At 45.5% G+C, this 14,385-nt stretch overlaps 2 protein-coding genes across 4 annotated transcripts in view; one reads left to right on the top strand and one right to left on the bottom strand.

Moving 5' to 3' along the window:
- NUP188 (nucleoporin 188) overlaps positions 1–10,270 on the bottom strand; it is a 51,818-nt gene extending 41,548 nt beyond the window's left edge. For both annotated transcript variants that reach the window (XM_061604526.1, XM_061604527.1), the window contains exons 1-8: positions 10,173–10,270; positions 7,465–7,519; positions 6,080–6,153; positions 5,343–5,427; positions 4,508–4,588; positions 3,214–3,258; positions 1,623–1,715; positions 633–752 (exon numbers count right to left, since the gene is read on the bottom strand). In XM_061604526.1, the coding sequence (XP_061460510.1) occupies positions 633–752; positions 1,623–1,715; positions 3,214–3,258; positions 4,508–4,588; positions 5,343–5,427; positions 6,080–6,153; positions 7,465–7,519; positions 10,173–10,198 (579 nt within the window). In that variant the 5' untranslated portion in view covers positions 10,199–10,270. The remainder of the gene's footprint in view (positions 1–632; positions 753–1,622; positions 1,716–3,213; positions 3,259–4,507; positions 4,589–5,342; positions 5,428–6,079; positions 6,154–7,464; positions 7,520–10,172) is intronic.
- An 85-nt stretch (positions 10,271–10,355) lies between these two features.
- DOLK (dolichol kinase) lies at positions 10,356–14,339 on the top strand. 2 transcript variants are annotated; one of them, XM_061604529.1, is made up of 2 exons: positions 10,356–10,570; positions 12,465–14,339. In XM_061604529.1, the coding sequence occupies exon 2, from the start codon at positions 12,598–12,600 to the stop codon at positions 14,170–14,172; it is 1,575 nt and encodes a 524-aa protein (XP_061460513.1). In that variant the 5' UTR covers positions 10,356–10,570; positions 12,465–12,597; the 3' UTR covers positions 14,173–14,339. The 2 variants fall into 2 exon arrangements, with proteins under 2 accessions (XP_061460513.1, XP_061460512.1); XM_061604528.1 differs by having other exon boundaries at positions 10,356–10,574.
- The last annotated feature ends 46 nt before the right edge of the window (positions 14,340–14,385 follow it).

Genomic DNA, 14,385 nt, shown 5'->3' with positions numbered 1-14,385 from the left:
TGTGAACTGGATTGTGACAGTTGAACTCCCCTCCCCCTCCTGGTCCCCAAACAAAAAGTAGGGCCAAAGCAACGTAAGAAAGAGCAGCAGGTGTGTGTCAGCAACTGCTATGGAGAACACAAAAGGAACATGAACATAGAAAGCTGCTTTCGACCAAGTGAGAGCACTGGTCCACCTAGCTCATTGCTGTCCACACTGACTGGCAGCAGCTCTTCAGGGTTTCAAAGTAGGGAGTCTTTTTTGCCATTGGGGACTAAACCAAGGACCTTCTACATGCAAAGCAGGTGTTCTACACCTGAGCTGGGGCCCTTCCTCGACCCACCGGGATGAGGCCCACTCCCTAACTAGTAACCAGTAGCCAGCTTACAAGGGCTGCACAAAGCATGCTGCCAACGTATTTCGGAGATGCGCTCCCAGGATGTAACACAAAAAGGCGTGCTGTCAGGCATCTCAGCATTTGGAACCAGTTCTATGGTACCAGCAGAAGCTTTCGTCGCATAGAAGATAGACAGTGAAATTTGGATAAGAGCAAGCACAACTAAACAAAGATGTCCTATGCTTGTATTTTTTCCCCACTGATAAAACTAGTACACTGCACAAATACAGGCAGCGGGAAGGAAGGAATAAAATACCATGAGGCTTCCGTGTGTCTCCCATGTAGGAGCTTCGGCTTTGTAGAGCTCTTCAAACTGCTTCCGGTAATTAGGAACCAGTTCCTTATCCAGTTTTTCCACACAGTGAGAATACTGGACCTTTAAGGAAAGGTATTTTGATTACGAGCACAACCATAGACAGAATCATTCGTTTTGATGCTTATACACTGTCCTTTTAACATGATCTTCAGGTCTGCTCCCTAAACCCAGAGGATCAAGACAATTAAAATACGTATATTAAATAAATAAATATTTGTGATTGCCAGTATTAACCATACTCAGAGTACACCCACTGAAATCAATGGATGTGAAGTCCATTCATCTCCACAGGTCTACTCTGAGTATGACTTATATGATTATTATTTCAATTTTTTACCCGCCATTCACCATAAGGTCCCAGGGCATGTTACTACAATTAAAATACAACGGTAAAAAAAAGTTTAAAACAAGTTACAGTCAGAAGGATGCGGTGGGTCCTAAATAAAATATAATTTATTTGTCAAAGGCCAGGGTAAAAAGGTATCTTTTCAGCATTCTCAGAAAACGACACAGTGAAGGTGCCAGATGCACCGCTTTGGGGAGGGAATTCCACAGCTTAGAGGCTGCCACAGAGAAGGCCCTGTCCTGGACCACCCACCCCCGAGCTTCTCGTGGGGGGGGGGGTGGAACTATCAAGACATCGCCCTCTGCTGATCTTAACTCTCAAGATGGTCTACAGGAGAGGAGGCGGTCTTTCAGACTTAGTTGGCTATCATCACCCTGTGAAAGCGTAAGATCACTCAGCAGAGATAAATATCGTGTCTGAAGTGAAAACAGACTGAAGAAATAATATCTACCTTTGCCTGGTGCCAAGCTGCCTTTAAAGTAAGGGGCCAGGTGGGTCTCTGCTTTTAAGTACACAGTATACCACTGAATACACCATGGATATATTAGCACATGGGAGAACCAAGAAAGAAACCCAATACCCACCATGTAGGGGTGTCTCTCATCCTGGAAATAGGTGAGAAGGTGGAGGACACAGCGAAGGATACAGATCCGCTCCTCATAGTAGTAGTCAGCAAGCTGTGGAAATACATCACCTCGCCTGTCATAGCTAGGAACTGCATTTGTATTTTTAGGTTATCTTCCCATATCCTTAGAAACACACATCATTCATTCTTCACAGCTGTGTTTGTTCGTTCCCTAAAAGACTACATGGAACCCCTTGAACGCCCTACCTGGGGAGGCTCAGATCAGCCATTCCCTGTTGGCTTTCTCTCTCTCTCTTTTGACAGCCATCTGGTCTGTTTAGCTGTTAGACTGCTGTTGCTTTTAATCTCCCTGACATGTTATTTCTGAATTGTTTTGTCTTGAGTCGTATCTCAACAGTTGTTCTCATTTGTGCATTTTATTGTTTCCATTACCTTCAGCGTCATTTAAATGGAAAGGCAGAATAAAAATATTACTTATTATCATTAACTCTAGGTTGCATCCAACTAAGTTCTACTTGGTGTAGGCCCACTGAAATTAGTGAATATGCCTAACTTAGGTACATTAATTTCAACGGGTCTACTCTGAGTAGAACTTAAGTTTGATAAACCTAGAAATAATACAAATAAATGTTCAATTTCACTCCCAGGAAGTAATTCTGATCCAGGGGAAGATCGGAAGCAATACTCTGGCTCACACGCTCCAGCTCAATTGCCAAACCCATTGCTAAGCAGCTTGCAATGGCTTGGTGTGGCATCCAAATGAACAAGCTATGGTTCGTGATTAAACCAGCAAACCAGAAACAACCAGACACATTGTGGGTTTGCATTAATATGTTTTGTTGTAATATTTGAATTGACAAACCACGGTTACAGGCATCATGCCCCCCACCCACAAGGCTGCTGTACCACAGAGACAAGACTGAAGAGGATGGAAATCTACATTTCTGCCTAAACCAACTTATTCCCATGTCTCAAACCACGCCCATCAACTGACGTCACTAGTGAGGATGCGCGTTTGAAGGTGTGCTCCCATCTGCCCAGCAGCTGATGGGCACATCAGAATGTGCTTTCAACCCCAGGGCTTCAAAGGAAAGCACCTCCCTGACATCACTATGATGCCAGGTGATTGACAGGTGGGTGGCCACACCCACCAGGGGTTAGGGAGATGAAGTTCCGGCCCTCTGGCCAGAAATGGTTCCCCACCCGACTTAAGGTGTTGCAGGCTATAAAACAGGGCCCCAGATGTTGACGGACTCCAACTCCTATCATCCCTGACACTTGAAGTCCAGCAACATCCGGTGGGCCAAAATATTCTCCATCCCTCCTATTAAAGGTCCCAGAATGCCACATATTCTTTAATTCGCTCTGCTTAAAAGAACCCTCTCCTTGGAAATACGTAACATTTCAGTCCACACATGCATTGCCCATCATCACTCCTACAGGGCCATCTAGCATCCACCAGCTGGGTGGTACACAAGATCACACGCACGGGACCTGATAGAACAACAGTGAATTTCACATCTATCGACAGAAAAGTGGTGCACGCAAATGACCATCAAAAATAAAGACTTCAGAGTCAAGTTACTGACCTTCAGTATCAGAGCCTGGCTCTGTCTTTCATCTTGCAGAACAGTCTATAAACAAAAGAAAAGTAACACAAGATACCCGATTAAGAGTTAATACAATAAAGAAATAGTCCATGGTTTCCAACAGAAACTCACATGTACTGGAAGCACTGCAAAGGCATTTTGGCTATCATTTCCCTCTCCACAGATTTCAAGCGACACAGAGAACAAGACTCTCATCAAATATTTGTCTGATTCGCCTTCAGTTCACTTTATTATTGATATTATTGTCATGCTGAACTTCAGGCACATGTCCAGACTTTCTTGTTCCAGCAGGCATTTTAAGGTAGTGTTTGGTTTTATGCTAAATTTTAATTGTTTTAGTTTCTGTATGGCTTATTTTAGCTTAGAAATGCTAATGATTAAGTGGTATATATGCTTCTTTAAAAAAAATATTTTTTATTAATCGCCTTCCACATATGTGTACATAATACAACAAAAACAAGTTAAAAACAGACCAAAAAATTACAGCAAACGAACTGGTGGGGGGGGGAACCACAAAGTAGACACCCATGGCAAACACCTGTTCATCCAGATGGGAAAGCTTGCAGGAATAAAAATGGCTTCAATCGTTTCTGGAAAGTGCAAATAGCTGGGACAAGAATGCCATTCCAGAGAACAGGAGCAGGCACCCTAAAACCCCTGCTCTGAGTTACTGTGGAGCAGCCTTCTAATCTGTTTTGGAACCTTTAGGAGAAACTCTCCTGCAGACTACAATAACCTACTGGGTATATAAGAGTTAAGGTAGTCTTTCATAAATTTAACCATGTTTATTACACTGATAGCCAACTTCTACATGACATCCAGAGGGGACTGCCATCCAAAGGGCTGATCAGGCCCTCAGCTGCTTAGCTGAGACCATGCTGCTGGATCAGCCTTTTCTGCGACAACGCCCTGACTATAGAACTCACTCACTCCTGAAATACAATTGGCATCATCTTTGGCCATCTTTCATCACCATTTGGTAGTATGACGCTGGGGCTGATGGCAGCACAGCCACGCTGGCCGGGGCTTACAGGAGCACCCCAGGTTGGGAAAGGCTGGTACATAGGATTGCAGCCTTAATGAAGAACTTCATTTAAGGAGGCTGCTAGTATGGCCAACACAGCCGCGGAGTTAGGCCTTACCCTACAGGAGGCGAAGGGAGGCTTTGGAGCCTCACACCGAGAAAAGAAATCAGCAACACCCCAACCACACAGAGCTAGACAAGCCAACAAATGCTGGGGAAGAAAGATATTGCACACTGATCATTACCAACCTTTAATGAGTCTCTGGTCCCTCTATAATCTTCCTGAAGGTAGCATTGTAACAGCTGCAGACTTTGCTCTTCATCCAAACCCTGGAATAACAAACACATCCAGCTAATGCAAAAAGCACACAATTCAGTTATCCTCCTGAAATTGGACAACCAGGTTTGTTTGTTGTTGTTGTTTTGGGGGGGAAGGAACAGCAAATGAAATCTGCCCCCATTTAATTCTCAAGGCCCCTACGCTTTTAAGCAATGTTGCATTTCCAAATTAGACATAGTCATTATTATGATTATTCATTACATTTATCAGTCGCTTTATACAATAAAAAAGCAACTTGACAAGGTAAAATACAACACAGAAAAGCAATTTAAAACCAGAAAAAGTTAGAACAAACAATACAAAACACATAAAATGCTCATCCAGCAACTTATTAATAAGGACAAGTCCTACCCACCCCACTAAAAGATGAACAACAATCTAGAAGGCAACATAAATTAACCAAAAGTCTGGGTAAACAGAAAGGTTTTAGCCTGGCACCTAAAAAGTGACAAGGATGGCACCAGATGCATCTCCCTGAGAAGAGTGTTCCACAGATGGGGGGCCACCCATGAAAAGGACCATTCTTGCATGGACACCCTCTGCATTTCCCTTGGGTAGGGCACACAGAGAAGGGCCCCTGATCAAACCTAAAACATCCCAGGCACTATTGCCGTTCAAATAGTGAATACGATTGTGAAAATTAGTTTTCCTTCAAATTGTGGCATACCTCCCACCCCTCTTGTCCAGAGGGACACTAAGCAGGAAAGAACAGAGAAGACAAAGCTGCCTGCAACTTCTACTCACCAAGAACTTGCTGACTCTCAGACTCAGTTCCTTCAGTGGAGCAGCCACATTTTTATCAGCTTTGACTTTTTCTGCTGAATTTGCGCTATGGGTTTTTAAAAAGTTGGCTTTTAGTACCCAAAAGTCACAAAAACTTCTTGCTTAAAGCAAAATAAGCATTCACATATAGATATCTGTATAATAGCAGGACAGTATCATGGTGACTTTTAATAGAAAATTATTTTCCCTGCCTTCTCAAGGACTTACATGGGCCAGGCTAAGAGTATGCCTACTGGAAATATTACCCAGCTAAGCTTGAGTCCGTGGAAAAAAATGCTCTGTGTATTTCTGATATCAACAACCACGAGAGACAGAAACTTGATCTCACACATTTAAATTGAAGAACATAAGAAAAGCTCTACTGAAACTTAGAAGTGGGGAGTCATTCTTTCCCAATCCTTCATATTTCTATGCTCCATGCATCTTTTTTACAGCCATCACATCTTTCCATGCAGTGAATGAAATGGAAGACAAGACTCTCCATATTCTCAAAAAGCTACCACAGTCTGTGCTAAAGAACACTGCTCTTTTTTTATCATTTTTATGCTTGTATTTATTTTAGCTGTTTTCCTTTCCTGCTGAAAGCCTTCAATTAAAGACCTTTGTTTTATTTTTCAAGAGAGGCTGGTTCTGCCATCTGTCTCAATAACAGTCCTGCAGGTTTCCTAGATCTCCTACAACATAGCCAATGCCTGTACCTGGGTGTCTTGTAGTAAGAAAGCCCTTCAAGCAGCCTCTGCCAGTGTTTATTCAACTCTTCTGCAATCTGAGCCTAGGAAAGAACAAAAGAATAGCAAATGTATCATTCTCTTTATGCTGCTTATTTGCAACATCATACACAAAGCAGGACAGGAGCAAAAAAGAAATGTCATAAAAAACTGCCTACAGTTTAGATTCTCGTATGCAGAACCAGTTGTGGCTGGATGGGGATGATGGGATTTGTAGTTCACAACAGCTGGAGAGTACACCATGTTGGCACCTCCCGATCTACAGTTGAGATTCTTGCACACCAGGGGTGGGCAACCTTTGCCCTCCGGATGTTGCTGAACTACAACTCCCATCAGCCCCTACAGCAAACATGACCAATGGCCAGGGATGATGGGAGTTGTAGTTCAGCAACTTCTGGAGGGCCAAAGGTTGCCCACACCTATAGCATATAGGGGAAAAAATAACATAATAATAAAAGGAACAGGGGTTGGGTTTTGCTCTGCCTTTGGGTTTTAGGTGAACGAGAATCTAAGGCACAATCTGAATAAATCCTTTCAAGAGAGACGAGGAGGAGGGGTAAAGGAATCAGGAGTTTTTGGTAAACATATATTGCAGCAAAGTGTAGGAATAAGTGGTCTGTCAAGACTGGTAGTTGAAAGAATAAAGAAACTTTTTAAGGTTTATTACTTCAAAGAGGGAAAGTCATAGATGCTGAAGCAGCCATGCAGCTTCCACTCAGGGAGCCATTACGAACTGACTGAGAACAAAGATAGCACAAGACATGAGGAGGAGGAGGGGGAGGAGGAGCATAACCTGCAAAAACAACAAACACTTTAGAGGAGGAATCATCAGAAAAGAATAGATTGCCTTTCTGTCTATCACCCCCCCCCCCGCCGCCACTGGTTCAGGTTGTTTCTATCATGTGTTGGTGCTTTACTCCCAACATCCCTTCAACACAACATGTGTTCAAGTCTACAAGATTTATCGTCTCTTGCAGATGTTGAAAGTGGTCTCTAGAAACTGACAGCGAAAATATCTGCAATCATGCCTTCTGTTGGGGAATACTCCATCTCAATAAGCCCTTGTTTGTGCATGTCTCTCAACAGGTGGTATTTCACATCAATGTGCTTGGTACATGCACTGATTCTACTCTACCCAGACAAGTCCACTCCTCAATGGAAACCATCCTACACACACATGCAACACAATGAACAAATAATACACAGAAAGAGAACAATAAGGATCAATCTTTACTGATTAATGCTTAAGAGATAGTAAGAGACCTCCCAACAAAAGAGAACTCATTACTATAAAATCAGAAATCCCACAATACCATCCCCAACAATGAGCAGCGCCAGCCCTATCTTCCACTTACTGGTTCTCTCAAAGCTGATCTGCCCAACAGAATGGTCCACAGTTCTCTGCTGCTTCTAGGGAAAGAATTTGTTTTGTGTATTTTGAGAGAAAAAGAAAAAGCCAACAGGTTAGTACAGCCTTACTAAAATGTCTTGATGTTTCAATGGAGCACTGTTCGTTAGTAACAATGAATGGATGTCGGTTGCAAATGCAGCATTGGGCAACTTTGGCAGTTTCAATGTTTTGTTTACTAAATTCTAGTAAAATAAAATATACAAAAACAGATCTCTCTCTCTAGAGCCTTTCTGTTGAAAAGCGAACATTTTCTGGTCCAAATTACCTGAATGTGAACTGAATTCGAATTCATACACTTCCAGAAAGAACACATCACTGTCTCCCTTAAGAAATGGCTGTGGCTTTTTTGAACAAGAGAAACTAAAGGGACTCCAAATATAGTTATTTCTACATACATAGAGAGCACATATAAACCTTGCCATGCCTGCACACCTATAGGAGAAAATGCATTGCAACTGAAGCCCAGTGAGACCAGGAAATAGACCACTGTTTCCCTGTTATTTTTTTATTCTTTCCTAATCCTCCTTCGCTGTACCTCAAAGTGTATATCTAATGTGCCCACCACATGCTATCTCTATATCTGATCACAGGAAGACAGTCTATTGGTCCATCAAGCTTGGGGGAAAGGCCGCAGCTCAATGGTAGAACATCTGCTTTGCATGCAGAAGGTCCCAGGATCAATCTCCAATGACATCTCCAGGTAGGGCTGGGAGTGACTTCTGTCTGGAACCCTGGAGAGCCGCTGCCAGTCAGTGCAGACAATATTAAATCAGATGGACCAATGGTCTGACCTGGAATAAGGGAGCTTCCTGTGTTAATCGGTATGGTCTACTACACTGACTAAAAGCAGCTCTTCAGGGATGCAGGCAGAGGTCTCTCCCAGCCCTACCTGAAGATGTCAGGAACTGAACCTGGCACCTTCTGCACACCAAGCAGATGTTCTACCAACAAGCAACCCAGCCCTATCAAGTAGGCTAGCACCATCACAAGAGACCGTACAACAATACTATCCAGGGCCCAGAGCACATGCTGCTGTCCTACTAGCTGTGTATGGAGGGCTGCCAATGCAAAGTTTACACAGCTGTACAGGGGAAGGACTGTAGCTCAGGGACAGAGCACCTGCTTTGCATGCAGAAGGTCCCGAGTTCAATCCCCAGTGGCACCTCTAGGTGAGGCTGGAAATGTCCCCTTTTCGAAACCCTGGAGAGCCCCTGCCAGTCAGTGCTGACAATACTGATCTAGATCGACCAACAGTCACACTGGGGATAAGGCAGCTCCTTATGTTCTTAAGCATAATGAGGACCAGAATCTTTTCTTCATCATCCTTATTTTCAGGGGAAGGGCGGGGGGCTCAGTGGCAGAGCATCTGCTTTGCATGCAGAAGGTCCCAGGTGCAACCCCTGGCATCTCCAGCTAAGGTTGGGAAAAAACTCCCTGCCTGAAACTCTAGAGAGCCGTTGCCAGTCAGTGTAAACAATACTGAGGTAGATGGACCAATGGTCTGACTCAGTACAAGGCAGCTCTCTGTGTTTCCATTTCCGCAGATGAACAAAACTGTATCACATACACAACAGCCATCCACATGAGCCTACATGCACACAAAATGCACAGACACGCAGATGTATACAGTATTATTATGATTTCATTTACTGTACTAATAACATCCCAAAGCAATTTACAATACCACCACCCAAACACAAACACACACACAACGTCCTGGTCACTCTGGGGTTGTATTGGGGAAGGGCCACAGATCAGTACTAAAGCAGAAGACCTCAAGGTCAGTCCCCAAAGGCATCTTCAGTTAAGGCTGGGGAAGAACTCTGTCTGAATTCCTGGACAGCTGCTGCCAATCAGTGTAGCCAATACTGACCTAGATGGCCCCACAGTCTGGCCCAGTGTATGGCACCTTCTTACGCTCCTATTTAATCCAGCCCCTTTGTTCAGAACCATGAGGACTAGAACCTTACTGTTAGAGGGCAGCTCATAGTTCAGTGGCAGAGTGTCTGCTTTGCACGCAGAAGTTCCTGGGTGCAATCTCCAGCGTCTCCAGGTACAGCTGGCAAGAGACTTCCTGTCTGAAACCCTGTCGAGCCACTGCTGCCAGTCAGTGTAGACACCACTGAGCTAGGCGGACCGACAGCCTCAGGCACTGTCAGGCAGCTTCCTACGGCTTGTGCACAACGGCAGCCCTACTCGGAGCAGAACCACCGAAAGCCACAGGCCGAACTAGCCAGGCCCATTCGCTTCACAGCCCCCTGTCCCTGCGCAGCCCACCAAGTTGCCGCCCTGCGCTCCATCTGGGAAGAAGGGCGGGATAGTAAATAAATACATTAAACAAATAAATAAACGTCTCAAACGGCGCTTTTTAAAGAAATGGGCCTGGCCTGGCCTAGTCACTCTCGTGAGTTCCCACGGGTCTCCTTCCGAGTAGGGCTGGCGCTGGGTCCAGCTGCCTGCCCTCTCGGGGCGCTTCAGCCACGAGCAGCCTGGCAGGCAGCACAAGACTCTTCGCAAGTTCTTCACCCGGAGGGAGCCCCCCCAGAGGACGATGGCGGCACCCCCTCCCCCTCCTCAACCCCCCCGCTATTTTTCTCTTCAGTCAGTCAGTCAGACGGGCGCGCACGCGCGCACACACTTTCTCTCCCCTACCTCGCGCACAGCCCGCCAGCCGCCATCTTGTCTCTGCCCCCTCCCTCCTGCCCATGCTACTCCCACGTGACATTCTCCCTTCCTAAATCAGCCAGTCCCTGAGCTAGGAAGGCGGGGGAGGGACGAGGAGAGCGCCTCGCATTCTCTGCGCGTCACGTGACGCCGGCTCGCTCCGTCCGTCTTGTCTCCAGCCCGCCCCTTTGGCGGTTGGCGAGAAGGGAAGAGGGCGGGGCGCTCTGCGAGAGCGGGGCAGTGAGTTGGAGGGGATACGTCCGCGAGGCGTGACGTAGCGCGTCGTCATGGCGCCTGCAAGATGGCGGCCCCCTGATGGGGAGAGTTGTTGAGATGCGGAAAGGAGGCTCTTGTGGAGACAAATCTCTCTGCCCGCCTGTCCACACGTAGGTATGTGTGTATATTGCGAGTCTCTTCGAGACAAAAAGATTGTGTTGTTGTTGTTGTTATGTGCCTTCAAGTCGATCTCGATTTATGGCGACCCCATGAATCAGATCTTGTAAGTTCAGGTCTAGGGCTTCCTTGGTGGAATCAATCCAACTCTTGTTTGGCCTTCCTCTTTTTCTACTGCCTTCTGTTTTCCCCAGCATTATTGTCTTTTCTAGTGAATCGTGTCTTCTCATTGTGTGTCCAAAGTATGATAACCTCAGTTGCATCATTTTAGCTTCTAGTGATAATTTTGGTTTAATTTGTTCTAGCACCCAATTCCCCCTTTAGGATGCACACCTTAACGTGGTGAGGGGGTTTGAGAGTGTTGAAGAAGCTGAGAGCAATGCCGTCAGAAGTCTAGACCAAGGGCACCCAAGGCAGAATGGTCAAAAGTTGAGACACTATTTTTATCTCTATGTATGGATGTGATCCTCCGTGGCGCAGAGTGGTAAGCGGCGGTAACACAGCCGAAAGCTCTGCTCACAGCCGGATTCCAACGGAAGCCGTGGTCAGTAAAATGAGTACCCGGCGTATGCTGGGGGGTAAAGAAAGGCCGGGGAAGGAACTGCCAAACTCACCCCATATATACGGTCTGCCTAGTAAACGTCGCAATACGTCACCCTAAGAGTTGGAAACGACTGGCACTATAAGTGCGGGGACACCTTTACCTTTTTATGGATGTGAAGGTTGGACAATGAAAAAAGCAGATAAGAGAAAAAATCAACATTTGAAATGTGGTGTTGGAGGAGAGCTTTGTGCATACCATGGATGGCAAAAAAGACAAATAATTGGGTGTTAGAACCAATTAAACCATAACTGTCACTAGAAGCTAAAATGATGAAACTGAGGTTATCATACTTTGGACACATCATGAGAAGACATGATTCACTAGAAAAGACAATAATGCTGGGAAAATCAGAAGGGAGTAGAAAAAGAGGAAGGCCAAACAAGAGACGGATTGATTCCATCAAGGAAGCCACAGACCTGAACTTGCAAGATCTGAACAGGGTGATTTATAAGAGATGCTCTTGGAGGTCACTGATACATAGGGTCACCATAAATCGAGATCAACTTGAAGGCACATAACAACAGCAGCACCCAATTATTTGTCTTTTTTGCAGTCCATGGTATGCACAAAGCTCTCCTCCAACACCACATTTCAAATGAGTTGATTTTTCTATAGCAACAAATAAACCTAATAACAAACTTATCAAGCTGCACAAAGAGAGATATACGCACACACACATATATGATGTGATATGATATATATGTGTGAGTATATATCTTTGTGTGGGTTGATAAGTTTATTGTATTTATTTAATAACTGTCATATATACTCACATATATATGATATGGTACAGTATACATGTGTGAGTATATATCTTGGTGTAGGTTAAGTTTATTATTATATTTATGTAATTATTAAGATAGATAGATATACACACACACACATATATAATACACACGCGTACATATCGTGTGATATATATGTGTGAGTAAATATTTGTGGGGCTTGATACAATTTAGAAATATTTATTCATTGCCTGCTACTATTTTTTTTCTCAAAGCAACTTGCAGTTTTAAAAATGTCTTCAGAACCACAAGGGATTGCATATCAGTTCTGCCAGGGCAAGCCATGAACACCAGCCTCAAGAGCTTTCCTAAACAGAAAGGTCTTAACACTGTGGTGGAAGGTTAGCAAGGAACAGCAGAAGTGATCTTCCTTTCGCAGGGAGTTCCAGAGTGCAGCAGCACTGCTGTTAAAGAAAGCAAGGTTTTATTCAGTGCAAGAGAAGCTGATGGTGTGTGTAGCATGCTCTTTTCTTTTTTACATCCTTTTTTTACTTCTAGGGAGGGTGCTAAGATGCAAGTGAGCTTTTGACAGCGGGGGAAGAGAGAAAGAGAGACTGTATGTGAAAATATTGGGCCAAAACAGCTACCAAGGTTCTTCAGGCCCAGGGAATATAACTGTCTGGCTGGCACTATGCTGAATAAGCAACCCGTTCTCGGGGAATCCCTCGTCGTATTCGCCATCGTGTTTTGTGTGCACAGTGCGATCTGGGACCGCTTTTCCTGGTGTGCCATCGCCCTCGCCATCCAGGCTTTTTACATCCAGTTTAAATGGGACAACCTCCTTCGCCTGGGGAGTGCCGTCTTCCACTTCCGGACAGCGGCCAACAGCGGCCTCTTGCCAGCTTGCATGGCCATCCCGCTGCTGGGCATTGTGATGAAAGAAAGGTGCAGAGCGGCCGGTATCGTGTATTTCGAACGTTTCGGCGTTGTGATGGCCTCCACCGGCATGATCATAGCCCTGTTCCTCTCTGTGATAGCACTTGGAATTACCAAACCTGTGCCGACAAACACCTGTGTGGTCTCTGGCATCACCGGCAGCCTGATAATCTACACTGTAAAGCATTCTTTGACCGTCTCGGAAGTGATCGAGGTCCTGGAGGTCCTCCTGATATTTGTCTACCTCAGCATGATACTGTTATACTTGCTGCCTCGATGCTTCACTCCTGGAGAGGCTCTGCTCATCCTGATGGGCATCAGTTTTGTCCTCAATCAGCTCATCAAACGCTCTCTGAACATAACTGAAAGCAGAGGGGACCCGATCGACTTCTTCCTCCTAGTGATGGTGGTCGGAGTGGTTCTCCTTGGGATCTTCTTCACCGCCCTCTTTTTCTTCATGGATTCGGGGACCTGGGTTTCCTCTATGTTCTTCCATATGATGACCGCGGTGCTGGGCCTGGGGGTCATCATGCCGTGGCTCTACCGCCTGATCCGGAAGAACCCCTTGTTTTGGCTCTTCCAGTTCCTTTCTCAAACGCAGACCAGAGTTTACCTCCTCGCCTACTGGACCCTTTTGGCTGCTTTGGCGTGTGCCATGGTGCTCTATCAAAACACCAAGAGGTCGTCTGGTTCTAAAAAGCACCAAGCTTCAACCATAACCAGGAAATACTTCCACTTTGTTGTGGTGGCTACATACATTCCGGGGCTCATCTACGACCGCCATCTACTATACGTCGCCGCTGTGGTGTGCCTGGCGGTCTTTATTCTTCTGGAGTACATCCGATACTTCACCATCAAGCCCTTCGGACACACACTTAGGCACTTCCTCTCTCTCTTTTTGGATGAAAGGGACAGTGGGCCTTTAATCCTGTCCCACATCTACCTTCTGCTTGGGATGTCCCTCCCTGTATGGCTGTTCCCTAGACCTTGTGCCCCCAAAGGTACTTTGTCTGGGGCAGGAGCTTTGGCTCCTTACTCTGGGGTTCTGGCTGTGGGAGTTGGGGACTCGGTAGCCTCTATTTTTGGGAGCACGGTGGGCGAGGTCAAGTGGCCGGGGACGAAGAAAACATTTGAAGGGACCATGACGGCCATATTTGCCCAGATCATTGCTGTTGCTGTCATTCTGATCTTCGACAGTGCTGTGGATCTGAACGCCAGCTACTCCTGGATTTTGGCATCGATTAGTTTGGTTTCTCTTTTGGAAGCCTATACATCACAAGTGGACAACTTACTCCTGCCTCTGTACCTCCAGATCCTGCTGATGGCTTAGGGGGCCTGGGTGGGAAGAAAGGTTCCTTTTGGTGGATTAATGACATTGACGGGCGGGGAGGGGTATATCTGTGGGGCAATGTCTTGAGTCGGCGTAGTGAAAAGAGAGATCATGGCTGTTATGTGCAAATATAAATAAATAAATGGATAACAATGTCAAAATAATTGCTCTTGCATCAAATGGATGCTTAAAACTGAAATGCAAAGGCGTGTT

Source organism: Rhineura floridana, chromosome 20 (genome assembly GCF_030035675.1).
Source record: "Rhineura floridana isolate rRhiFlo1 chromosome 20, rRhiFlo1.hap2, whole genome shotgun sequence".
Classification (NCBI taxonomy): Eukaryota; Metazoa; Chordata; class Lepidosauria; order Squamata; family Rhineuridae; genus Rhineura; species Rhineura floridana.
This window is presented reverse-complemented; position numbering and strand designations above follow the sequence as displayed.

Coding starts and splice junctions, on each gene's coding strand:
- DOLK (XM_061604529.1), top strand. CDS start 12,598: ATGCTGAATAAGCAACCCGTTCTCGGGGAATCCCTCGTCGTATTCGCC.